A 24900-nucleotide genomic window follows, 5' to 3' on the forward strand; every position below is an offset into this window, starting at 1 on the left:
GCTCTGAACTAATTTATTCCAAGTTCTGTGAATTCCTCCACATCTAAGTCACACACGTCAGCTCATCAGCTTGCTGTAACAAAAGGTACCTCAGGTAACAAAAGCCTGGGGCCTGGAGATGAGATTTCACCTGGCACCGCAGCGCTTAAATCTGTGGGTCAGACCCAGGAGGAATCACTGCAGAGTCTAAGGGTAACATGTATTTTCAAGTCTCTTTTGGAAAATTCTACCTGCTGGGCCAGACTCTTGGCTAGACCACACCACTGTCCTTCTAAGGAGAGTTGGCCACACAGGCACCCAGAGCTGGTGATGGTTCAGGAGCCAGGCGTTCCTGCTTCATAGATGGGTTGCCAGCTGCAAGAGTCTCTCCCCTGGCTGGACTGCCCAACAGGCAGGCCATACATCTGCTTCGGGCACTGAAAACGATAAAAAGTGAGAAAGAGGAATATTTGTCACAGAGTTTGATATTTAATAGTTCCCAAAATAGGATCAGAGCTGTTCTTGGGGGGAAAATCAGAGCCTTGTCGAGTTTCGGCATGCACACCCCGGGGTCAGTGTTGTCTGGTTGCTGAATCGCTCTGGCCCAGCACCTCTGCCGTACTTAGGCAAGTGGTTCTCGGTTCTGAGGCTAGTGAGAACGTTTGGGAAATGCTGGTTTCCAGGCCACATGCCGGAGATTCTGATTTCTTAAGTCCAACGGGGCCTGGACCTCTGGACCTCATTTTTTTAACTCCCCAGGTGATTCTAATGTGCGGCTGGCTTTCTGAACCATGAAATTAAGTCCTCTAAGGGTCTCCACCTGACCCTGAACCCCCCTCCCAGGCCCACTCCATCCCCTCTGCTTGCACAAAACAGTGTGGTCAGGAGCCTAGAGGGGCTTTTGCAAGTTGCTTTTTAAAGACAAGCTGATTTAAGACCCATCTGAGCAGCGGGCGAACGAGTGGCCTCAGGGTCTGGATCCAGCTTCTGCTTCGGTTTGAGGTCCAGCATCTCCTGGGCTGCCCAGGGCTCAGCCGGGCTGCCCCACTCCCACCTCCTCTTTGTGACCCTCCCCTGCGTCTGGGTTCCAGCTCGGAGGCTTTCCAGAAGGGCGGCAGGAAAGGGGCCAAGAAGGTGATGATTGTCATCACAGACGGGGAGTCCCACGACAGCCCGGACCTGGAGAGGGTGATCCAGCAGAGCGAGAGGGACAACGTGACCAGATACGCCGTGGCCGTGAGTCCCGTCCTGCCCCAGCCCACCTTCTGGAAGCTTGGCTGTCCCCCCCCTGGGGACTCCGGGCAGACGTTTACTGGGCAGTGAACTAGCCATCCAGGCCCAGGGGGCCTCCCCCTGTGCATCCTCTTCCTTCTGCACTGTCCATTCCTGTCCACAACAGTTGCAGGTTTGTGCTGTTTTTTCCCTCCATTGCCAAGGAGGTGCTGAAGCCTCAGAAAACTGGGAAACGCCCGCAAGCCGCCCAACACTTCATGCCCTGCCTTAGAACAGGGGCTCCGGCCCGTCCTGCAGCCAGGGTCTGGGGCCGTGGGTGTGGGGGGAGGTCCGTGCCATGTCCTGGTGTGTGGCCCCGCCCCTGTTCCCTGGCAGGTCCTGGGCTACTACAACCGCAGGGGGATCAACCCGGAAGCTTTCCTCAACGAGATCAAATACATCGCCAGTGACCCGGATGACAAGCACTTCTTCAACGTGACTGACGAGGCGGCCCTGAAGGACATCGTCGATGCCCTAGGGGACCGGATCTTCAGCTTGGAGGGTGAGCGCGGCTGACTGAGAGGGGTCCCCGTGCCTGGGCTCAGCAGGTGAAGCCCAGCCCCGCAGAGCAGGTGGTTCGGCAGGAGCGCCCCCTTCGTGAGCAGCGCCAGCACTTGTGGTCCCTGGGCTGGACGTGAGGCTGTGCTCTTTCCAAACAGCCCAGGAAGCTGGATCGTTGACAGTGGAGGAAACTGCAGCTTGAAGGGGCTAAGGGACTTGCCAGACCTCCCGCAGCCTGGGAAGGAGTTGGGGTTTGAACGAGGGTTGCCAGATTTAGCAGATACAAGATACAGTATTTGTGGCAGGCGTGCCCTAAAAACCCACTTGTTGTTTGTCTGAAGCTCACGTTTAACAGGGCGTCCAGGTCTTATCTGGCAACCCTAGCCGAGCCGCTGAGCCCACCCCCCAACCCCGGAGCCGCTCGCTCCCAGAGCCCCGCGGCCTCCCGCTCCCGCTCCGGAAAGCACTCTGTGCAGGGTTCCCTCAGGTTGTCTCTCCTTACGACCCCGAGCCCAGCTCTGGTTGGTAGGAGTCTTGTTTGCACCGCGTGCTGCTGCAGAGGGGCCCTGCCGTGCTGGGCTCCGCCACGTGGGGCGGTGGTCAAGGAGAGCACGGGCAGCATCCCAGAGTCCAGCAGGCTGCTCTGCGCAGGGGGTGACGGGCTGCAGACACAGGAGGAGAGAAGGACAGCCCTCTTGAACCGTGGCAGAGGAGGGGAAGGGGAACCTGGCGCTGATACTCTCGGGGGAGTTTAACACCCAAAACACTTGTGCTCTAAGCGGCCGCCTCGCTTGGCAAGAACCTTGCTCCAGGCACACGTCAGGGAGCCCTATGTTGGGAGGTGCCCTCCGCACACGTCTAACCCCAGCCCTAACCCCAACCCTCACGCAGAGCTGTGGTGTGACACGGCTCCCTCCGCAGGGTGGAGTAGATGTTTGGGAACTGTCCGGAGGCGTCTGGAACCAAATCTGGTGAATAGTAGGAACAAACAAAGTGGGAAATTCCATTTCTTGCCAACAACGTGGACTGTTTCTTTCCGGGCACTTTTCCGGGTGTTTCCCTGTTTTGACAGGCTTGTAGTATTATGCTGCCCTGTAATGCAAGTTGTCTCAAGCCTTTCTCAGCAGGGAGTGGACTGCTGATAATAAAGCCAGGCGGCCACCTGAAGGTGCCAGCAGCTGGGGCAGACGAGTTGGGCCCAGACCCAGGGCCCCTCTCGCCTCCCTCAAGGCGCTTCTGGACCACAGGCACTGGGGATCGAGCTGCAGGCGTGTCTGGTGCTAAGAAATCAGGTGCGGAGCTGACGTCTTCCTGTTCGTCTGTTTCAGGCACCAACAAGAACGAAACCTCCTTCGGGCTGGAGATGTCACAGACAGGCTTCTCCTCTCACGTGGTGGAGGTAAGCACGCGTTAGAGCCCCTCCACATGCCCCCAACTCCAGGTGGTCGCCCACCATTCCTGAGCTGTCTCATCGCCCTTTCTCTCTTTCCTGGGGTCTCTGCCTCTCATCTTCTGTGGCCGGAAGACGGAAGTCAAGGTCTTCAGCTTACAGTGAGCTGTCTCAGGCCCTCCCGTGCAAGGTGCTCATATGACGGTCACTCCTCCATTCAGTGCACAGAGCCTCGTGCAAAACTAGGCCAATGTGGCCAAACCCCTTGCACGTGCTTGTGCCTTCCCGGGTGGCCTGCGTGTGCAGGGTGCAGCTCGGGGGTGTGCAGATGTGCCACATGCGATCTGGCGGGCGGTCCATGTGCAGACGCGGCATCCCGTGCAGAGGTCCCGGGCAGAGGTCCCGGGCAGACACGTGGTGTCCCAGATAGTACGTGGTGTCCGGGCTCCACGTGGAAGGCCTGGAGCCTCAGGCCCTCACTTGCCCTTCGCGCGTCACCTGGTTCTGAGTCTCAAGATGGGGCTCGAAGCCTCAGTGGGATTGCCAGACAGGCAGAGGGGTCCACGCCTGTGAGAACACGGTATCAGCTCTAAGGGAGCGTCCCTGCCTGGGAGCCCCTCGCGGGGAAGGCCTGCACTGCCGGTATCAGCCGTGCCCCGCGGGCTGGCTCCGGACACACGGGTGCCCTAGGGGTGTGTGCGCTCTGCCCGGGCTGTCCCCATGCAAGTGGGTTTATCCTCCTGATTTGCCAGAAAAGGCCCGTTGGTCCAGCGCACTTGTGTATCACGCTTGTCACCCCACAGAATTCTCCCAGCTCCTCTGAGGTGATGGGGCTGGAGCCCCTGTTCCAGGTTCCCAGATAAAGAAACTGCATCCCAGGAGGGCTGAGTGACCCACTGAAGTGATGCACATGAGATATTAGCCTCACGCTGCTCCCTCCAAACTGAGCAGCTGCCCCGTGAGGGTGACAGAATCTAAGGGGGGGCTGAGTCAGAGATCCCTGATCGGAGGGGAGGGGGCACGTGCACAGCACACCGCAGCAGATGGGCGGGAACGCGACTCACGCTCAGCGTCTCCCGAGCTGCATCTGGACGCTCGGGATCGCCTGGATACAGTGGGATAGAAATACGAGTGCACTGTGTTGGGAGCAGTCCTGTGAGATGTGCAGAGCACGTGCAGTCCTTCCAGGAAACTTCTGTGCCTCGTTCATGCTCAGAAACAACCTTGCAAAGTCAGCAGGTGACAAGAGTTGTCCGGTTTTAGGTGGTCACACCAGCAAGTTTTTTCAGTGCCTGTTCTGTGCTCAGCCCTGTGCTGGGTCCCAGGAGGTGCAGAGGCGAGCGCCCTGCCCTCAAGGAGCTCCAAGTCTGAGGGTAAGGGGCCAGGTGCCAAGAGGGACGAAAGCTTTCCTTCACACAGGTCAGGCGTCCAGCCCTGGACTCATCCCTGTCTCCTGACTCTGGGTCAGGGCTGATTAGAAAATGCAACAGGAAATTCAATTTCATGAAATCGTACAAACATTTGTCAAATGTGACTAAGGCATTAAAAGGAAGCGGAAATTATTCTTGCCAAACAGGAGTCAACGTGCAGGCGATGCCCAACAGCAGTCCTCAGCTTAGAGAGGAGATGACAGAAACTGCAGGCTTCTCCTGGTACAGGTGTGCGGCTTCAGGAGGCCCCTACCCACAGCGCCCCTGTGGAGACCGCCCCCACCCCTGCTCAGTGGGAACCGCCTGCGCCCATCTAATGCTAATCAAGGCAGCGAGTGATCATGGGCTGGGGGAGGTGCACCTGGGCAGCCCCGTGAGGGCGAGGACTTCAGCAGCCACGAGGGCAGCAAGCAGGAGCAGACAGGGAGTTGTGCACCCAGGACCTGGGAAGTCCGAGCACACGCAGGGCAGCCCTGATGTCAGGGGCAGTGAGGGGGAGAGGATGTCTCTTGTCTCCTTCATCCATTCTGCAGTCATTTTTCCAGCATCCCCCTGTCTGCCCAGCTCTGTACAGGGCACTTGGGATGTGTAAAGAGATGAAGGGAACATTTCAGCTGACAGCTGCTCACTGTCTGGTTAGGGAGAAAGATTTAAATTGTACATTCAGTCTTCTGCTTCTAATACTGTGATCTGTGTGTCCTCAGGAATCGGGGAGCCTAAAGAGAAGGGCAACTAAGACAAGCTTCAGGGATTTGGGGAAGTTTAGCTGAATCCTGGTGATGGCCCCAGCAGCTGAGTGTGTCAAATAAGATGAGTCCCTGCAGGATCCATGGGTTCCCCGGCTGTAGGGGGAGACCAGCAGCTCAGAGCCCAGCTGGCTGTTTAGGTCAAGGTCATACGCTGCTCCCTGCAGCTTCCTCCCCTAATCCGAGAGACCGAGGGTGCTTCTCCCCATCCTGGAGATACAGACCCCAGTTCTTCTGTCACCCTGTGTCTTGTTTCCAAGTGACAAGCATCTGGAAGTTTTTATCTGATAAGACTTTGAAGGAGACAATGATTATATTTAAATCTGAGACTCTTTAATACTTTTAAACAAATTTTAAGTTAATAAAACCCTTCCAAATCCAAAGGAATGGTGCAATGGTGGTGGGCTATCTGGCCCTGTGACAGGCCGCTGGGTTGCCATCTTAGAGCACAGAGGCTTTTTGGTGCCAGGCTGCTGATACCGTCGTAACTGGCCACAGCCATCTCGAGTCCCTGGGCGTGCAGCCCTGCAGCTCTCCAGGTCTGTAAGACCTCTCTGGGGATTGAGGGCAGGAGGCTCCGGCCTTTCAACTTTGCCCAGAACGGATCTTGAGCCGGAGTCAGTCCATCTCCTGGGTGAGCCCCTGGACGCCGTCTCCTCTGGAAATGCTCCACAGACAGCTTCCGACAGCTGCTTCCTGCACGTGTGCTGGAAGAGCCTTCATCTGCCCTGGGCCCGTTGAGTGATGTCAGAAGGAAAGACCCCTAGTGCCACGGGAAGGACCCCGCAGGATGTTCCCAAGTGGCAGAGGAAAGACCAGGCCTGATCGCCTGGTCTGCTGCCATCTTACCTAGCGAGGGAGCCAGCCTTGCAGTTAGGAAGAGGAAAGAGGGGACCAAGAGGACAGGGGGACCAGAACCCAGGTTAGGAGAGGAGACCCCCGAGACATGCCTTGGCCCCTGGAAAAGCCAACGCCTCAGGCCACAAGCATTACATCCCAGGCTGATGGCCGAAGGGCAGAGCTGGGAAAACCCAGGGATCTGGAGCCCCAGGAAATTCCAGTTTTGATTTGCAAAAAGGGGAAAGAGAATAATCTGGAAATTACCATCAGGAAGACTAGCTGTGGATCCTTGGCCAAATTTTAGAATGGACTTGTAAGCCAGTGGCTCCATAAGCATTTTGAAATGAATGCAAAGACCGTTAAGAGCTGGAGTGGCTTCTATTAGTGCTGGCTGCCTGCTGAGGTGGTGAGCTCCCTGTCAAGCTGAGTAACCAAGATAAAGCTGCATGCATTTGCCAGAAAGCTTGCAGAAGGGATCCATCCCTCTAGGAGTCTATAACCCCGTGGGCCCTGGGGGAAGGTGTAGAGGAAGGAAGAAGACCATTGAAGCTGATGCCAGTGGTGATGGACGGAGCCGCAGAGGAGCCCCACCCATGATGGGCCCTCCTACAGCACACTCCCTAAATCTCCCCAACACCAGACGTTTACAGAAGGAAGCAGTTTTATTAGGCTGATCTCGTCTACACAAAAGGCATGGCCACTCACCCAGGACGGAAATAGGTCGTTTTTCCTTTAAATCACATACCGTGGTCCGGCAGGACCAGCTCTCAGCTACATTTGAAACAGGCCGAGGTGGAGGAGGGGAGAGCCTCTTGGCTCCCAGACCAACAGCCCCAGCCACCCCTGCCTCTTCAGCCTGTGCCCTTTGCCCCAGCCCTCCTGGGGTTGTAGACTGGATAGCTCAGGTTATTGGCTATTCTATAAGGTTCTTGGCTGTTGAAGATTTACAGTTTTCATCTTTCCTGAGAGTTTTGCATTTGAATTAAGTCTTACGTCTTTCCTAAGAGTTTGTGTCCGTGATTCAATCAAAACAAAAAGGCGCTCGTTCATAGTGGTACAAGGAGGGGTGATACCAAAAATCTGCAAACCCTGGCTGAGCCCTCTTTGCCCTGAGCGGTGGACTCCTGCCCCTGCCAGCTCTGGGGTGGGCGGTCAGGGCTGTCAGGGGGCCCGCCCCAGGAGGCCAGGCCAGGCCAGCACAGCCATGGTCTCTGCCACACTGTCCTGGGCTGTTTGCATGTGGACTTCTGGGGGCAGGACTCGTTTCTGGTTCATCGAGGTCACCGTAAGCCCAGCCCCAGGTCCTCAGGCTGTGCCTGGAGCCCAGTGCCCGACTCCTGGGCCTTGTTCACGGACCACTGAACAGAAGGGACCAGTCCTCTGATGTGGCATGAGCAGTGGAGTACAGCACGCCCTTAGCCCCCGTGCGCCCCCTGCACCACCCCGCCCGCCAGCTTCCAGCACCGCAGATGGGGAGGGACCCCTTTCCCCAGAAAGGCTGCGGGCTTGCTTCTGGGTCTTTCCGGGCCAGCCCCGTCTAATCTCCCAGACACTCCTTCCTCAGGCTCCGCTCTAGACTTAATGAAAACACATCTTCTACCGAGAGCACCTAAGCAGCTAGTGAAAGATAATCCACCCTCTTAACAACGCATTCGCCTCAGAAGGGCTCCTGGAACAGGCTCCCGCCCCTGCTGTGGTCCCTCTGGTGATGGACGTGCAGGCAAAGGAGCCATGGGGGCATCGGGGGAGGAGGCCAGCGCTCGGTGCCCTCTAGGTGGTCTCCCTGTTCACGGGGCCAGCGGCGGCCACCTCCACCTGCCCCACAGCCCTGCCTCACCAGTGCCAAGAACTGCTGGCACCTGGGGTTCTCGTTCCATTACTGCCAGGCAAGAGGAAGCACTGCCTGGCTGTGTGGCCTCAGACGAATCATTTAACCTCTCTGAAACTCGGCCTTTGAGCAGATGTCTGAACAAAATACGTGTGGAATTGAGTCTTGCGCCTTGGAACTGGAACTTTGCACTTTGAGACTTACTTCCTAATCGATCAAGTAAGGTTTTCTTCAAATCCTTCCCTAACTCCACTGCAAACTGACCCACCCCCTCAGCCGGTCACTCCCTCCTGTGGGCCCTCGGAGCAGACCGTCCTGGCCTCCGTTGGACCATTCCTCAGGCTGCCTGCCCTGCGACTCACCGGTAGGCCCAGCTTGACTGTGAGGTCTGACTCTTTGACTCCTCCTCCCCAGATGTGCCTTATGCAGGAATTTATGAATGAGAAGAGCTACTATGTCCTTAGTGCTTACAGGCTGCCAAGCGCCCTGTCAGGGATTCCAAGTGCTAATTCTCACGACAAAGCTATTGGCAGCTGAGGCCCCTTCAGCAGAAAGAGAGAGAGGCACTTCCCCAAGGTCACACAGCCAGAAGCTTTGGAATTGGAACTAGAACTCAGGAATGTCTGACCCCGCGTTCCTGCTCTAACCCCCAGGCCGGGGATTCTCAGCGTGGCCCTGTTGACCATCTGGGCTGGCTCCACCTTTGCTGCTGGGTAATGCAAGTGTTCAGCATCCGCCCTGCCTCCACCCACCAGAGGGCACAGCTGCCCCACCCCTGCCCCAGCTGTGACAACAGAAACTTTCCTGGGCATTGCTGAATATTGCTGGAGGTCTAAAGCTCCCAATCTGGGAACCAGTGCCCGAGACTACGCTGCTTCCAGTGGTGGGGATGTGGCCAGACCCTGGCTGGGGACAAGGACTGGCTGGAGCTCCGAGTCTGGGGAGATATGGTCGCAATCCAGGAAGCATTCCCTCGACTGGCAAGGCTGCAGGGTGGGTCACAGGGCAGCTGAGAGCTGAGCTGGCAGGGTCCGATGGTGGGCGCCACACTCAGGTGAGTGCAGGTGCAGGTGGTTCTCCGGGAGGCCATGGACTTGGCCTTAGGCCTTTGGAGGCCCACCAAGCCTGCGTGCTCACTTCGGCACATAGCACCAGGAGAGTCAGCCAAGGGGCTGCCTTGGTGCCAATGGTGCATCTGTGCAAGGCCACTAGGCACACCCTGGTCATATCTGGTGGGAGCCCGGGTGGCCTCGTAGGAGAGGAGGCCATGAGTCAGGGAGCTGGTGCCAGGCCTGCAGTTGGGCACCCGGCTCTTCCCCAGAATGCCCTGTTTGTTTTCCTGCTGGGCTTGCAAGCCTGGCTGCTTCTGTCAAAGCTTTGGCCCTTGTTTTGGCCCCACCCTTCCAGATTTTTTCCAAACTCAAAACGTCTGGGCTCCCCCAGCTGGGAAAACCTTGTGACATACTGAGGTTTGCCTTGGTGGCCTCGGCTTGCCCTCACAGCCAGCCCACTCCACACAGGGCACTCTGTCCTAGGTGGAACTCTCCCCAGCCCCCAGCAGACCCCACTCAGGAAAGGGCCTCTCCCTGGGAGCTCAAGCCTGCAGCCGCTGCGGGGGTTAGATGGCCCAAGGTGAGCCCAGTGCTGCCAAACCCAGAAACCCCGGTGGGATTCCCAAGCCCCACATGGAGTGAGTCAGGTCTCCCTCAGCTGAACCCCAGGCCTCCGGGGTGACCCAGCCCTTCTCAGTACATTGCTAAGCTCTGGTCATCTGCAGAGCCAGACGTTTATCTTCAAAGGCCTCTCCATGAAGCAAAGAAGCCTGGTCTGCAGTTGCATCGGAAGCAGAATCCAGGAGCTTCCAGGAAGCAGATGGGTATTATCTCCTCTGTCCAACCCACCTCCCTGGTGGAAGTCCCAGCCCTGCCTCTGACTTGCTGTGTGACCTTGGGCAACTCTCTTTCCCTCTCTGAACCTCAGGTGCTTAGTTGTCTAGTGCAGACAATGAATATCTGTCCCACTGGTCCCATACAAATGGGTGACTGGATGAGAAAGGATTCCACAAAGAATGGAACACATCCCAAGTGAGGGGAATGCTGGTGGTGAGTCTCTGAGGCCCTGGCTGGGATCCTGGCCCTGCCAGATTTTCAGACTCTGCCAGGCGGAGGCACACAGAGTAAGAGGGAGAAAGCTAATCAGAAAGTACAACATGAAACACAGCAAAGTCCATCAGACTCACCCAAGACCAGCTTACTTATAGCTGTAAAAACATTCTGTCTGAACAGTTAGTTCTACCTATGGAATATTAGGGCTTCTTAACCCTCACAGCAGATCAACTTTACTCTTTAAAGTGACAGCTTGGAAATGAGAAAAGGAAGCTTAGCTTATTAAGGTTTCCAATCTCACCCCCTCCACCACCACCAAAAAAATTCGTGCATGGGTGCTCTGCCTGTGTGTCTAGTTGTGGCTCTGAATGTCCCCAGGCCAGAGTCACATTTTTCTGTTGGTACCGTTGCTTTGGGGGCAAGGAGAAATTGAGTGCCTCGTTCCCCAAGTGGTGGGGGAAACCTCAAATCTCACCAACCAGCTGGGCCGAAGGAGGGCTCAGTGGGAGAGAGGTGACCTTACCAGCGTGTGCTTTTACAGCCCAAAGCTGGGATGCAAAGCTGGATGCTCCTGCTTTGGGATGGCCCGTGGTCACCAAGGTGGCCCAGGAAGGCGGCCCTTGCCTGCTTTCACCCCGCTCCTCAGCCCCTCACTGTCCCTTGTCACTTCTCACCCTCTTCTGAGTGCTTGCTGTTGGTCTTCCCGAAGTACCCACTAGTTGTGTGGGCAGTTGTGGAGGGGGACAGGATGCAGGGGCAGCCCAGAGACTGAGTGGACCCAGTCCTTGGAAATGACCTTGAAGACTTCCCCCTGGGGAGCCCGAGTATTGCAGCATCTGCTGCCCCTGCAACTGAAGACAAGCTCCTGACCTTAAGGTGTTGTCCAGCCTCACTAAGCCACCCTGCTCTCTCACTCAGGGCTCCAGCCCCATCAGCTTTCAGTTCCTTAAAACCAAAGGCTCTGAACTCTCTCCAGCCTCAGGGCCTCTGTACAAGCTGTCCTCCCCCTCCAGGCATCTGGGTAAGCGTCACTTGCTCAGAGTGCTTTTCCTGACCCCCATCTCAATCTGAATTAACTCGCACGATGGCATTTATCACAGTTTGCAAGTGTTACATTTATTTGTGTATTTGTTTGGTATCTACAAGCTCCCTGAGGGCAGGGACGGTATCCCCAGCAACAATCGAAAGTCTGGCACAAAACAGTGCATTTCTCCTGAAGAAACAAAGAGGGAAAGCCACCCAGACACCGCAGAGGAGTGTCGAAAGGGGAGAAGCGTAGGGGCAGCGCCTGAGGGAGTGTCAGAAGGAAGGGACGGTGACGAGAGGCTTCCTGGAGGGTTTGAAGCCCAAAGGGGAACAGAGCTTTGGTCTTGGGTTTGGAGTTTGCTTCTAGAACATTCCCTTTCCCCCAAGATCCCATCCTTGGGATCAGCTTGACCCATTTTGTGCTAAGAATAGAATGGGGCGAGAAGGTCCTCAGCTCATTCAAAGGCCGAGTCTTGGCTGGAAGTTGGGCTGGTAAAGGTGCCCGAGGGGGCTGGCAGTTGCTTCAGGGTTGTGGGGCCCGGGGCGGCTTCCTGGCGAGGGGCACCTGGGGGGCACGAGCTGATGTGTGTCCCTTCCCCAATGTCAGGATGGGGTTCTGCTGGGAGCCGTTGGCGCCTATGACTGGAACGGAGCTGTGCTCAAGGAGACCAGCGGCGGGAAGGTCATTCCTCTCCGTGAGTCCTACCTGAAGGAGTTCCCCGAGGAGCTCAAGAACCACGGCGCGTACCTAGGTAAGAGCCAGAGCCGAGGGATGGCTGGCAGGCTCCAGGGCTTGGGTGGCTGTGGCCCAGCAAGCGGGCTGGTGCAGTCTGGCCCCATTGTGCCAAAGCCGGGGCCTACACTGGGTCCCCAGGGCAGGAAAAGATTTGAATCTGCCAAGAAGGGCCAGACAAAGAGGGGAGCTGTGGGAAGTGCCAGGCGGGTCAGGACACTGAAGCAGATCTGTGTGCTGGAGCGGAGGGGAGGGGCAGCTGGGGGCAGGCGGCAGTGGGACGCCTCGGATGCCAGGTTCTGCGGGCTGAGCTGCTTCATGTGGGCGGTAGGGAGATAGTGATGTATCTGTATGAAGTGCCTGCAGGAGCAGCAGGCTGAAGGTTCTTCCCATCCCCCCGGGCCCAGCAGAGGCTTCCTGGTCCTCCCAGGAGGCCCTGGTGGGATGCAGCCAGGCTCCGGCCCTGGGTGGAGTCCTGCGGGAGGCCCTCCCCCTGCTCCTCCCCCTTGGGATCACCAGTGAGGGCAGTGTCTGGGGTCCCTGGAAGGTTCCTCCCGATGCTCCCCGAGGGAGAGGGGAGTTTGGAGCAAGGAGACTGGGAGGTCAGGCTCACCGCCCCCACGCTGAGGCAGCTGATGGACTTCTGGCCACGGGACCTCTGGTCAGGCTGTCAGGGCGGCTGTCCAGCTTTCAGGGTGGCCCCGCCTGCTGGTCAGAGAGCCACATGGGAACTGAAACCACAGCCAGCAGGCAGCTGGGAAGCAGGAAGCTCTCAGCACCGCTTGGAGCTGTGAGAGTCGGCCCACGCCTGCCCCCAGGACCCTCCCACGACCACCGTCCCTCCTTCTGAGGAAGCCCGGGGCCCAGGGCCAGTTGAGAACATTTTCAGAAGTGCCACTGAGGGCTCGACTCAGAAGAAAGCTTTCCTCCACACCACAAGGCTAACCCCGCCCCACCCTCACATATATATTTTTTTAAATTTCTTCTCAGGACTTGTTTTTTTGAAGTCTAGTCGGTTTACAATGTTGTGTTAGTTTCTGGTGTACAGCATAGTGATTCAGTTACATACATAGAGATTCTTTTCCTATTTTTTCCATTATAGGTCATTACAACATATTGGATGTAGTTCCCTGTGCTGTACAGCAGGACCTTGTTGTTTATCTTATATATGGTAGTTAGTGTCTGCAAATCCCGAACTCCCACTTTATCCTCCCCGTCCCCTTTCTCCCTGGTAACCGTGAGTGAACTCATTTGCAGCACTCAGACAGACTGGCAGACATAGAAAACAAATTTACGGTTACCTCATACACTTACGGTTGCGCAGGACACGGCCATGGTAGCCCCCACCCCCGCCCCACAATGTGACATCCTGGTCTTACCTCCCTTTCAAGCCCCATTTCCCAGAGCACACTTCCAAGAGTCAAAGACATTGTGTCTGGGGCCAGAGTAGCCCGCCCTACTGCGCCCACACTCCGTGCCACGGAATCAGCTCTTCTGTGCACCCTGCAGCTACTCTGGAAGCAACTGGCAGGGCCCAAGAGACAGTGTCACCCACATACACACAGGCACGCACACATGGCAGGAGACACCCGTTCCCCAGAAACCACCCAGGAACTGCCAACACAGCCTGACCCCATCTAAAAACTGGGATCCAGTTTCCAAATTGTGTGGCAGAAAGTGGGTCTCTCAGCTTTGCACACCTGCCGGGGCCCTGCTTTCAGGAAGGCTGCCTGAAGATACTGCAGTCACTTCCTAGAGCCGGGTGGGTGGCTTGAAATTCACAGTGATCAGGCGCAGATCTTGAGAACACAGGTTGGTGGCCTTTCCCAAAGAGCCCCTGGGTTTCCACGCCTTTCTCTTTCGAGAGCTGTTTGTGTGGACTGAGAAAAGCCTGGGCGCTCCCTGCTCTGAGTCTGCAAAGCTCTGGGACTACAGGAATCCCTGAGACCCTTGCCCCTGCACAGTCAGCACCTCAGTTTTCAGGGGACCGCTTGGCAGGGGTTCTGGGGATGAGAGGACACTGACTGGTCCCCAGGGAGACAGTTTGTGGGGATCAAAATCAAAGCCTGCCCGATGTAAGAAGGGTGGCTGGGGCCCCCTCCTCCTCCTCTCTCCTGTGCTCACCTGTGAGGTGGGTGAGGCGGGTGATGTGTAGGTTCCAGGTCAGCCGTGCCTCACAGTGGCCCACCTGGCTTCCTTGCAGGGGGTGGCGCAGGGAGTTCTCCCCACCCTCCACCGCCCCCTCCCAAGCCAGGCTTCGTCCAGGCCTCCAGGCCTCCAGGCCTCCCCGGCTGAGCTCAAGTATCACTGCCCAGCTTTGCCGCATCTGCTGGGCCTGCTCTGAACGCACCCCCTTCGCCAGCCACCCTCCACGCAGCTGAGCCACACACCAGGCCTGGCGAGGTCAGCCAAGGCCACGGGGCCAGAGACCAGCCTGTTTCCCCCTGTGGCAGGGTACACGGTCACGTCGGTCGTGTCCTCCGGGCAGGGGCGGGTGTACGTGGCCGGAGCCCCCCGGTTCAACCACACAGGCAAAGCCATCCTGTTCACCATGCACAACAACCGGAGTCTCACCATCCACCAGGCCCTGCGGGGCGAGCAGGTAATGCAGGGGAGGCTGGGGGTGGGCAGAGGTGGGGGGCCGACGGGAAAGGCTGGCTAGAGGGGACTGAGGCTCAGCTCCTCCCTCTCAGGACTGTCCGCAGACCCATAAACACCCTTGCTGATTGGGGGTTGTCTACCTCCTTCACACCGCCTGAGAGCTGGTGTCCACTCCCCAGAAAGCCAGGCCCTGGTCCTGCTGCAGCAAGGAGAACCCAGAACCGCTTGTCCCCTGCGCCGTGGGGCCTTTGTCTCCATGCATTCGCCCGAATGCTACCTCTGAAGCAGGAAAAACGGATGTGGGCTGTGAGAAGGGCCATGTCCCAGGCTTGGGTTGAGCCCCTGGGACGTGCCCCGCCAAGTGTGGGTCCTTGGCTTTGCACAGGAAAAAATTCAAGAGCGAGCCACAGTTGAGTAAAGGTAGATTTATTCAGAGACATACATTGAAGGGCAAGAGAAAGGCCACGAGGTGTGGGGGTTGGGTGCTACATTAAAAGTAGGTACACACCCCATAGACAGAATATAGGCCGTCTCCAAATGGAGAGAGAGGGAGAGGCGGCGAGGCACCATGTTGCCAGTTTTTGTGGGCTCAGCGGCTTCACATGCTGATAAGTGGAAGGACCAGTCCAAGTACCTGGGGAAGGGGCTGGGATTCCCAGGAAGTTGGCCATTTCTCACCCTTTGACCTTTTGTGGCTGGTCTTGGGGCTGCCCTGGTGCCTGTGGGCGTGTTATTCGCCATGCTAATGCGTTACAGTGAACCTAGAAGGAAGCTCAAGGTCTGGTAGACGTTAGATCTCCCACCATCCTGAGCCAAGGCCTACTGGGGGTTGAATCTTCTGCCATTTTGATGTTAACTGTTGTATCATTCCTTGAATGGCTGGCCTGCCCCCTTCCTGTCTCACCTCCAACCGCCAGCCCCTCTCTGGTCATGTCTAGAGTTCAGGGCCAGAGGCAGCATCCAAGTTATAGACACTCCTCCCACCCCCGCCCTGCTGGGACTTCCAGCCCCCGAGGTGTCCTGAGGAGGCACTCGTGTTCCTCAAGCCACCTTTCTGCTGCCAGAGGTTAAAGTGCAGCCACCCACCCCGAGGCCCTGGGTTCACCGAGACCCCAACGTCCTTCCTTTCCTGGGATGGGACTGTGTGGCTGCCAGTATCACCGCCTGCCTGAGACGTGTGGGCAACCAGATGGTGCTGCTAAGGTCCCGTGCTGGACAGTCATGAGTGCAAGCTGGAGAGCTATGATAGCGTCAGTGCTGGCGAGAAAAATCAGACAACAGGATTCTGTTGCCAGTCATCCCAGTCGCCCTGGAAAACTGGTCCTGAGAAGCAGCGTAGCTTTTCCAGGGTTAGAGGTAGATTCATGGCTGGGCCAAGTTCAGAATCCAGGACTCTTGGTGGGGCTCTCCACATGATGCTGAACCTTGGCCCCCAACAATCCCCAAACCAGGCCTTCACCCCTTCGGCCTGGCAGCATCCATGGCACCCTGGGCCTGACCCCTGTCCTGGCCAGCCCTTGGTTCTCTGGAGCCTGGGAGCAGCCCTGTCTCCTGTGTCTTCTCTTGGCTTTGGCCTGTCAGCCCGAGGACCGGCTCTTCACGGGGTGTGACCTAAACCCCTCCAGCTGTAGGATGCCATCCTTCCACCATTCCTCTTCACGCCCCGAAGGCACTGAGAGAGCCCGCCCACACTCCACCCAAGGCCAGCTCTTCTGGGAATCCAAGGCTAGACCTTGAGAGCTGGAGGGAATTCACTGGCGAATTTATGACATTTTTACTGCCCAGTTCCGCCTCCAGCATCCGAAACCACAGTGCTGAAGGCAGCTGAGTTAAGTGGATTCCAAATCACCGTGACCCGCAGAGCTGAGGCCACGTACTTAGACAACGTCTCCCGCCCCCTCCCTCTTTGCTGTCTGCCTCTTGGTTACTTTACGCAGGCACATCTCTGTCCCCAACCCCACCGTGTTTATGAGTTCCTTTTTCTCTCTTCTGTATTTTTATCGTTCTCCTCAGCTTAGAGCTTTTAATGCTTGCGGATAGATTTCTTCTGAAAACACCCTAAGCCAGGAGATGGCCCAGGGAGAGGGAGTCCTGGGCTCAGGTGTCAGGCAGCTCAGAGTTCCAATCGGCTTGGCTGTGACCAGCCTTCTGACCTCGGGCAAGGGGCTCGACTGCTCTGAGCTTCACTTCCTTCCTGTGAAATAAGAGCAATGATGTCTCCTGAGGCAGCTGGGGGCTCACACAAGCTTGCCCGAGGCTGTGGAGCGTCTCACACAGAGACTGTCCTTGGGGAGGGCTCCTTTCCTTTCCTAAGCGACCTTTTGCTCCTGTGAACATCCACTGAGTGCCTCCTGTGTGCTGGACATCCAGGCGTGGAGGGGACACACAGGGGCACCACCCAGGGTCCTGAGATGCCCCGTGGGGGGAGCGGGTGCTGGGGAGGAGCACAGGGCTGGAGGAGCGTGGAGGAGGCCCAGGTTGCAGGGAGTGGGGTGGGAAGGGCAGGGGCGGCTTCCAGCAGGAAGTGACCTGAAGGCAGTTGTTACCTGGGGTGGGGAGGAGAGGGGTGCAGGCAAGAAAAAAGTTTGTGCAGGGGAAAGCTACCATCCAGCCAGAGCCTGGGGCTTTTGGATAAGAAAAGTCACTCAGGTGTGTCAGCAGCAGGTGTGGGAGCCAGAGGGTGGAAGACAGAGGCTGGGCGGGAGGGTCAGACTGAAGAGTTTGGACATTTTCCCCAGAAGCAAGGGAGCGGCGTGGTCAGCTGCTGGAGGCCACTCCAACCCCCCACAGGGGTCAGTTGAAGGGGCCAGCCTGGAGACAGTGGGGTGCCCTTTGGAAGGTGCCTCACCCAGGAAAGAAGCCTCGGAGGAGGGAGCAGGTGGATCCACGACGTGGACTTGCCGGGGCACTGCGGGTGGGACAGGAGGAGGGCGCAGCCAGGAAAGCCTCTGGTTTCTGACTGATGTTGCAGACGGTGCCTCAATTAAGTGGAGATCGTGGTGCCCAAGGTGGGAGAGGGCCCCAGCGAGTGCTCAGATTCTGAAAAGAAAGTGTGTCGTCATCCAAGGTGCTAATCCCAGAGCATCTGCAACGTAAAACAAAAATTGAAACGAGCTCAGTGTCCAACAACAGAGGGTTGATCAGACACGTCTGGCATATGCACAGTCTGGAATATGATAGAATCACCAACGACCATGTTGTAGAAAACAATACAATACGTCATGGAGAAAATGCTCACCGTCCATTGTTTTATTTTTCAAAAACTCAGTATGTAAAGTACACACCCAGTATGAAAATCAAACCATGAACACACACACGCACACACGCACACACACCCCCTAGAGAAAACAGCCCAGAAGAAACGACGCTGAAACACTCACGGTGCAGGTGGATGCTTGGACCACGGATGACTTCTGTTTTCTTTTCCGTGTATCATTTTTACTTTGCCCCCTCCTTTGCCATTGTGTAACTTACAGACAGAATAAATGGCCATCACTAACAGTGAACCATAGAGGGCCGAGGGGGGGCAGGATGGATCACAGAGGGAGGGAAGAGGGAGACCCTTCTCCTGTGTTCACCAAAATTTCCGAGGCAAAGGCTGCCCTGGGTTTGCTCCAGCGGCCCCCTCAGCGGCCCAGCCCCACGCCCTGCCTGCCCCTGTGCCGCAGATAGGCTCTTACTACGGGAGTGAGATCACCTCGGTGGATGTGGATGGCGACGGGGTGACGGATGTCCTGCTGGTGGGCGCACCCATGTACTTCAGCGAGGGCGTGGAGCGCGGCAGGGTGTACGTCTACAACCTGAGACAGGTACCGAGTGCCGGGCGGGCGGGCAGCCTCCGCGGGGCACCCGCCGCCCCGGCCTTGACCAGGCGTCCGCGGGGGAAGCTGAGGGGCAAGGGAGAATAGGAACCTCCTCTGTGGCTGGGCTTCTGTAGCAGGAGAGGAACAGGGAGGGGGTGCTGCAGGCCAGAGGGGTCACAACCCCGAGAGAGCAGGTCCCCCCACCTTTTCCTGCCCCTGGTTTTGCAGAACTGGTTTGTTTACAATGGAACGCTGAAGGATTCCCACAGTTACCAGAACGCCCGATTCGGCTCCTCTGTCGCCTCGGTCCGGGACCTCAACCAGGACTCCTACAACGACGTGGTGGTGGGAGCCCCCCTGGAGGACCACCACAGAGGAGTCATCTACATCTTCCATGGCTTCCAAGGCAGCATCCTTAAGACGCCAAAGCAGGTAACACTCACCCTGGTAGACGGGTGGGGCTGGGACTGGGAGCCCCAGTAACTCAGCTGTGTCCACGCACAGGAAAGGGTTCCCGTCTACCCTGGCTCTGCTTGCCTCAAGTTGAAATTTTGAAATAGGTGCCTTTGTCTTCAGGACCTTCCTGAGAAGAGGGAACCCTCTGACACTGCTGGTGGGACTGTAGTTTGGTGCAGCCACTATGGAAAACAATATGGAGATTCCTTTAAACTGAAAACAGACTTACCCTCTATGATCCAGCAGTCCCACTCCTGGGCATATATCCGGAGGGAACTCTAATTTGACAAGTACATGCACCCCAATGTTCACAACAGCACTATTTACAAGAGCCAAGACATGGAAGCAACCTAAATGCCCATCATGTGATGACTGGATAAAGAATTTGTGGTATACATATAATGAAATACTACTCAGCCATAAAAAAGAATGAGATAATGCCATTTGCAGCAACATGGTTGGACTTCGAGATTATCATACTGAGTAAAGTAAGCCAGAAAGAGAAAAAAAATACCATATGATATCACTTACATGTGAAATCAGACAAAAATGACACAAATGAAATTACAAAACAGAAACAGACTTACAGACATAAAAAGCAACTTACGGTTACCAGGAAGAAAGGCAGGGAGGAATAAATTGGGAGTTTGGGATCTGCAGATAAAAACTACTATATATAAAACAGATAAGCAGGGTCCTACTGTACAGCACAGGGAACCATATTCAACATCTTGTAGTAACCTATAATAAAAGTAAATATGAAAAAGAATACATATATATATTTGTGTGTATAACTGTATCACCATACTGTATACCAGACTAACACAACATTGTAAATCAACTGTATTGAATTAAAAAGGAACACCTTCCCATCACTCCTTTGGATACCCTCTCCCCGACTGGCTCTATCTCCACAACAGTAGCAACGAAATCCGAGGACCCGAGCCTGAACTGGCGCCCCGCAGAGAGCGCCTAGTTGAGCTTCCTCGTCCCTGGCTGGAGACCTTGCTCTCCCCAGAAGTGACCCGCCCCCAGTCCCATCCCCTCATGGTCATCGTTTTCCCCTCTCTCTTTTGTCAGTAAGGTGGTCTAATATCCCACAGTCCAAGGTACTGATGGGTTACCTGCCAGGTGATGTGTATTTACACTCAGTGGGCAGCTGTTTGTTTAATTGAAGCATAGTTGATGTACAACATTATATAAGTTACAGGTTTGCAACACAGTGATTCACAGTTTTAAAGGCTGTACTCCATTTAGTTTCTATAAAATATTGGCTGTCTTCCCTGTATTGTACAATGTATCCTCAAAGCTTATTTATCTTATGCATCGTAGTTTGTCCTCTCAATCGCCTGGCCCCGTCTTGCCCCTTCTCCCTTCCCTCTTCAGTGGGGAACTCTGATGGCACACTGTTCAGTCCAGAGAATGACGTGACGGTAGGAATCTCAGGCACCATAATAGACCAGGAGAGGAGAGAGCGCTTTGGGCTGGGGACGCTTCCTGATGGTTTCAGACAGGCTTTCTCCAGGGCTCCCAGTAGTGCTCACCCCTCAGGGTGGCCCTGCCCCATCCTGTACTAACGGGGCCCATGCTCATCTCTTTCCTTCCACTCCCTGCAGAGAATCGCCGCCTCCAAGCTGGCTCCAGGCCTCCAGTACTTCGGCTGCAGCCTCCACGGGCAGCTGGACCTCGACGAGGACGGGCTGGTGGACCTGGCGGTGGGCGCCCTCGGCAACGCTGTGATTTTGTGGTTAGTGCCCCACTTTTCTTAGCCTCCTGGGCTCTCCTGAGGGTCGTGCCGGATGCAAGGTTTCAAAGACACGCTTTGCAGTCTTTGTCTCTTGTCTTCCATCACTGCTGGCCCAACTCACCCCACTCTCCTCCCGCCACGAGTACAGATTTCCTTTTGGCAGAATCAGTGTGAGTTATTTCGAGGACCCTTCTCCTCAGGGGACTCTGAGACGCTCTCCTCTGAGTTCTGGCTACTTGGGCACGTCTTAGCTTTTCAGGCTGCATCAGTGAGGGGCAGGCTAAGGGCGTTCGTATCAGTGGGAGCACCGCCTTCTCCCTAGTGTGAGAGAAGACTGCTTCCCTCCAAACCCCTTCTCAGTCCTGGCTTCCCTTTTCAGGGCCTCGTTTCTGCACCACCCACCAGGTATTTGTCATACATTTGCACCTGGGGGGTCTCTGTTTAGCAACAGTTTCCAGCTTTAAAAAAAAAAAGTCTGTCTATTTTACCATGTGATGTGTCGGCTACTTTTTGAGCCAAAAATTTTTTTAATTTCAGATAATTTTATACATGCTGATGAGATGTTTTTCCTTATAAATACAGTAATTAGAAGAAAACTTATAGAACTTTCTTTAAGTTATTGCAAAGAAAAAATTACTCAGGGTTTAATCACCTTAACATTACCACTATTAACATTCTGGCATATTTCCTACAAACCTTTTCCCACCTGCATGTCATTTTATATAAACACGATCACATTTTTCATACAACTTTAAAAAGGCATGAAACAGAGATAGCCTATGACTTCCCCAGGGGGAGTCTTTATGTTCTTGGTCCACAAGACCATCACAGTCCAGTGGGAAAGTGTCTTAGCCCAGGTTCCCTACAAAACAGAGCCTGAGGCTACAGCTTCAGTGCCAGCGCAGGGAGGCAAGGGTCCCGGGAAAGCGGGGGAGGAGGAGAGCGGGAGGAGGGGCTGTTACTGGACATGCTGCGGCCTCTCCATCTGAGCAGCTCCTTGCTCCAGCCTCTCCAGAGAGGCAGAATACTCCTCTGCTTCCTGCAGTGGCCCCTCCGGGGGGTCAGGGAGCAGCGGCCCCTCGGGGGAGGGACAGGGAGCAGTGTGTCTTCCGGCTCCTTAAAAGCCCCACGTGCTACTGTTGCCAAAAAACTGACCTCTGGGCTCCGATAACTGAATTGAGAGTCGGGGGCAGAGTCCTGGGAGGATGGAAAAGAGCGGCATCATTGCTTTGCAGGCAAAGGGAGTCACCACAGGCTCATGTCTTAAAGACTGCGAGCCCACCTTGGGGAAGTGGCCTGGGGTTTCACAGAAGAGTGGGAATAGGAGGATGACAGTCAGGTGTGAGCAGGGGCGACACTCCTTCCATCTTGATGGGAACTTCCTGTTGTGGAGGAACTGAGGAAGGTCTGCCCGTTTTCTTGAGTTCAGTCCATGACCTTCTTTCAAGACCTCTAGGGTGAAAAAGGATGAAGTTGTTCCTAAGAAAAGAGTGCCCAGGAAGGGGCGTGTCCGTCACAAGGTCAGTTTGGCTGGAGGTGCTGGCCTGAGCAGCTCAGCAGCCGTCTCCGTAGCTTTCTACTCACCACGGCCACCGCACGCCTCCAAGCGGGGCCTCCTGGCCCTCCGCGCAGCGCCGGGAAGCAGGGCCTTGCGGGTCCAGCCCCACTGTTGCAGTGGCACCACGACCTGTCTGCTCTTTGACGCTCTGCTCCACTTGTAGGGGCTCTTGGGTCTTTGGTAGGGGCAGCAACCTGGGCGAAAAAGTCTATTTTCTGCCCGAAGGGTGAATAAAAAATAAAGCCATTGGTTTACTCTCTTCCCACCTGAAAGGGGATGACTGCATTAATGCATGTGCTTTACGTATTCTTACCTATTTTAGTAGACGTTCAGCCTCTGTGCTTTTGGTTTCAAGCAAGCCAATGAAAATAAGACCCACGACACCGTACAACTAGCAGGCTGCAGAAATAAGCAGTTCTGTGTTGAAGCGACGATGCTCGGTACTGATACATACACCCATGGGAGCAAGCGAGACAAGCACTGTACGTCTTAAGCCAAGCTGGGTGAATTCCGGCAGCATCGCATGGTGGCACAGGCTGAAAGAAATGACTAGAACTTGAAGGGAATGTGAAGTCTGCAGGCCAAGGGTATAGATGAGGGGCGTCAGATCTGTATGCGGAAGCGGGACAGGTGAACAAGACGCAGGGTCGGGTAGACGCGGCCTCTCGGGTCTGCAGGGCGACACGTAACCTGAGTCCTTCGCACACGTGTCGGAAGAGTCAGTCTCCTGGAAGGATTCGGCCAAGCCCTAGCTGGTGAGGTCTAACCTGAACGCTGCGCGAGTGAGCAGTGCTCACACTGGGGCTGCAGCCCTCTGGGAGGGCTTTACCGCCAGACTCGCTCCCAAACACGGCTGCCACTGGGGTCACCAGGGAGCTGTTAAAACGCACTTTGTCCAGGCTTCACCCAGACCATGTAAAGCAGAATTTCAAGGGGAGCGGCCCAGGCAGCGGTAATTTTTAAAGACTCCCCAGGTGTTTGTTTCCAAAGGGTGGTTAAGTTTGAGAACCACTGACATAAGCTATTATGTTCACACAGCAACCTACACTGTCAGAGGGTGTTCTCACTTACTTGCTTTGATTCTCACAGTTCCCCATCAGAGAGGCCCTGAGACCTGCCCAAGGTCCCATGAGAAACCAGTGGAGCCAAGACTCAAGTCCACCCTTCCTGCTCCTCAGCACAGAGGAGGCGCCATCCCCCTTATGCCAAGAAGAGCAGCGTATTATTAGCGCAGAGAATCACACGAAAAACTGAAGCATCTAAAATCACACTGCACTTCTTTTTATGTAAATGCGTGGTTTGGAGAGGAGGAGTTTCCTTCCCTAACTCTGTCTGACTTAGACAGGAGAACGGAAAAGCTGCATTTCCTTGGCAGCCTGAGTGGGGCAGGAGTGTGGGTGGGAGATCTCCGGAATCACCTGGGGAATTTTAGTGCCCGTGCTCTCCCAAGTGTGGTCCAGGGACCGGCAGCACCAGCCACACCGAGAACTCGATAGGAGTTCAGGATCTGTAATTTAACCAGGTCTCCAAGAGACGTGCAAATGTATTAAAATCTGAGAAGCACTGCTTTCAGATATGTTGATGCCCACTCTGATTTGATTGGAGCTGGAGAGCAGTTTGGGCATCGGAGTTTTCTGAAGCTCTCCGGATTGCTCTAATGCACACGCGGGGTTGCTGTGATGAGAAGGCAGAAGGACGTCAGGTGGTCTGCAGCAAGCGCAGCCCCGAGGGAACCAAGAAGGGCTGCCTGCAGGGGCTGTAGGTTGCCGAGCCGAGCAGGCTCTTCACCCACCTGCGCACTTTTTTGCCCAGCCTCCTGCCCTGCCCCATCTCACCCTCCAGTGCTGGTTTTGCAGATCACAGTGCATCTGTCACTCCACCTTGCATCCCGCCCACCCTAGCGTCTCTCCCTTCTTCCCCAGGTCCCGCCCTGTGGTTCAGATCAACGCCAGCCTCCGCTTTGAGCCTTCCAAGATCAACATCTTTCACAGGGATTGCAAACGCAATGGCAGAGACGCCACCTGCCTGGCCGCCTTCCTCTGCTTCACGCCCGTCTTCCTGGCGCCCCACTTCCGAACAGCAACAGTGGGTAAATCAGACCCCTCCCCACTTCCCTGACTCAGTCTGCCCCGGGGACTTTGCAGTCGCTCTGTTTCTAAATCTAGGCTTTTGCTGAAATGGGTTTAAGAGCCAGGTCGCACCTGGAGCTGCTTTGATGACTCCTGGATAGCCATTCAGTGCTCTACCTCCAAGGGGCAGAGAGGGGCTCTGACTCCAGGCAGTGTGCTGCGGTGACCAACACAGGAGAGGCTGGGGAAGAAGGAGACAGAGACAAAGTTTGGATCAGAACAGGGACTGAGAAGCAGTGGAGCAAACCGGGATGTGGAAGCCATGAAGTCAGATGTAGAGGAAGAGTCAGGCCCTGGAGAGGAGCTGGGAGCCAGGGGATCGGTGGTATTTGAAGGGGAGGAGACTGCGGGCCTTAAACCCCAGGGCAGTCTGAGGTTTAAGGAGCTGGTGGGCAGGGCCTGGCCAGCCCTCCCGGAGGATCTGACCCAGACCTGACGGGGTCCCAGAGCCGAGGGCGAGACCTGGGGAGGTGTTGGGAGAGGTAGAGAGCTGTGTGGCGCTCCACGAGGGGCTCAAACAGGGCATCACCCTGACCCCTCATCCTGTCTCCTCTCCTCTTCCACTCTGTTCACTTTCCCCTCCATTTCTTCTTCTTCTTCTCTGTTTGCTATCAGCTCCATCTTTCTTTCTCCTTCTTCTGCCTCCCTCTTCTCTTGAGGTCCTTCCTTTACCCTTTTTCACTGCATCACTCACTCTCTGTGTGAGAGTTTTGTGCCGACACTGAGCCTTATGAGAGGAAAGGAGTAACTCTTCCC

At 55.8% G+C, this 24900-nt stretch overlaps 1 protein-coding gene across 1 annotated transcript in view; it reads left to right on the forward strand.

Moving 5' to 3' along the window:
* The window catches only part of ITGA11 (integrin subunit alpha 11), a 111608-nt gene that overhangs the window by 65594 nt on the left and 21114 nt on the right, over positions 1 to 24900 (forward strand). The window contains exons 8-16 of the mRNA XM_072951168.1: positions 1071 to 1215; positions 1588 to 1753; positions 3081 to 3151; positions 11725 to 11869; positions 14304 to 14452; positions 18120 to 18260; positions 18483 to 18686; positions 20327 to 20457; positions 23938 to 24104. Of these exons, the coding sequence (XP_072807269.1) occupies positions 1071 to 1215; positions 1588 to 1753; positions 3081 to 3151; positions 11725 to 11869; positions 14304 to 14452; positions 18120 to 18260; positions 18483 to 18686; positions 20327 to 20457; positions 23938 to 24104 (1319 nt within the window). The remainder of the gene's footprint in view (positions 1 to 1070; positions 1216 to 1587; positions 1754 to 3080; positions 3152 to 11724; positions 11870 to 14303; positions 14453 to 18119; positions 18261 to 18482; positions 18687 to 20326; positions 20458 to 23937; positions 24105 to 24900) is intronic.

Source organism: Vicugna pacos, chromosome 27 (genome assembly GCF_048564905.1).
Source record: "Vicugna pacos chromosome 27, VicPac4, whole genome shotgun sequence".
Taxonomy (NCBI): Eukaryota; Metazoa; Chordata; class Mammalia; order Artiodactyla; family Camelidae; genus Vicugna; species Vicugna pacos.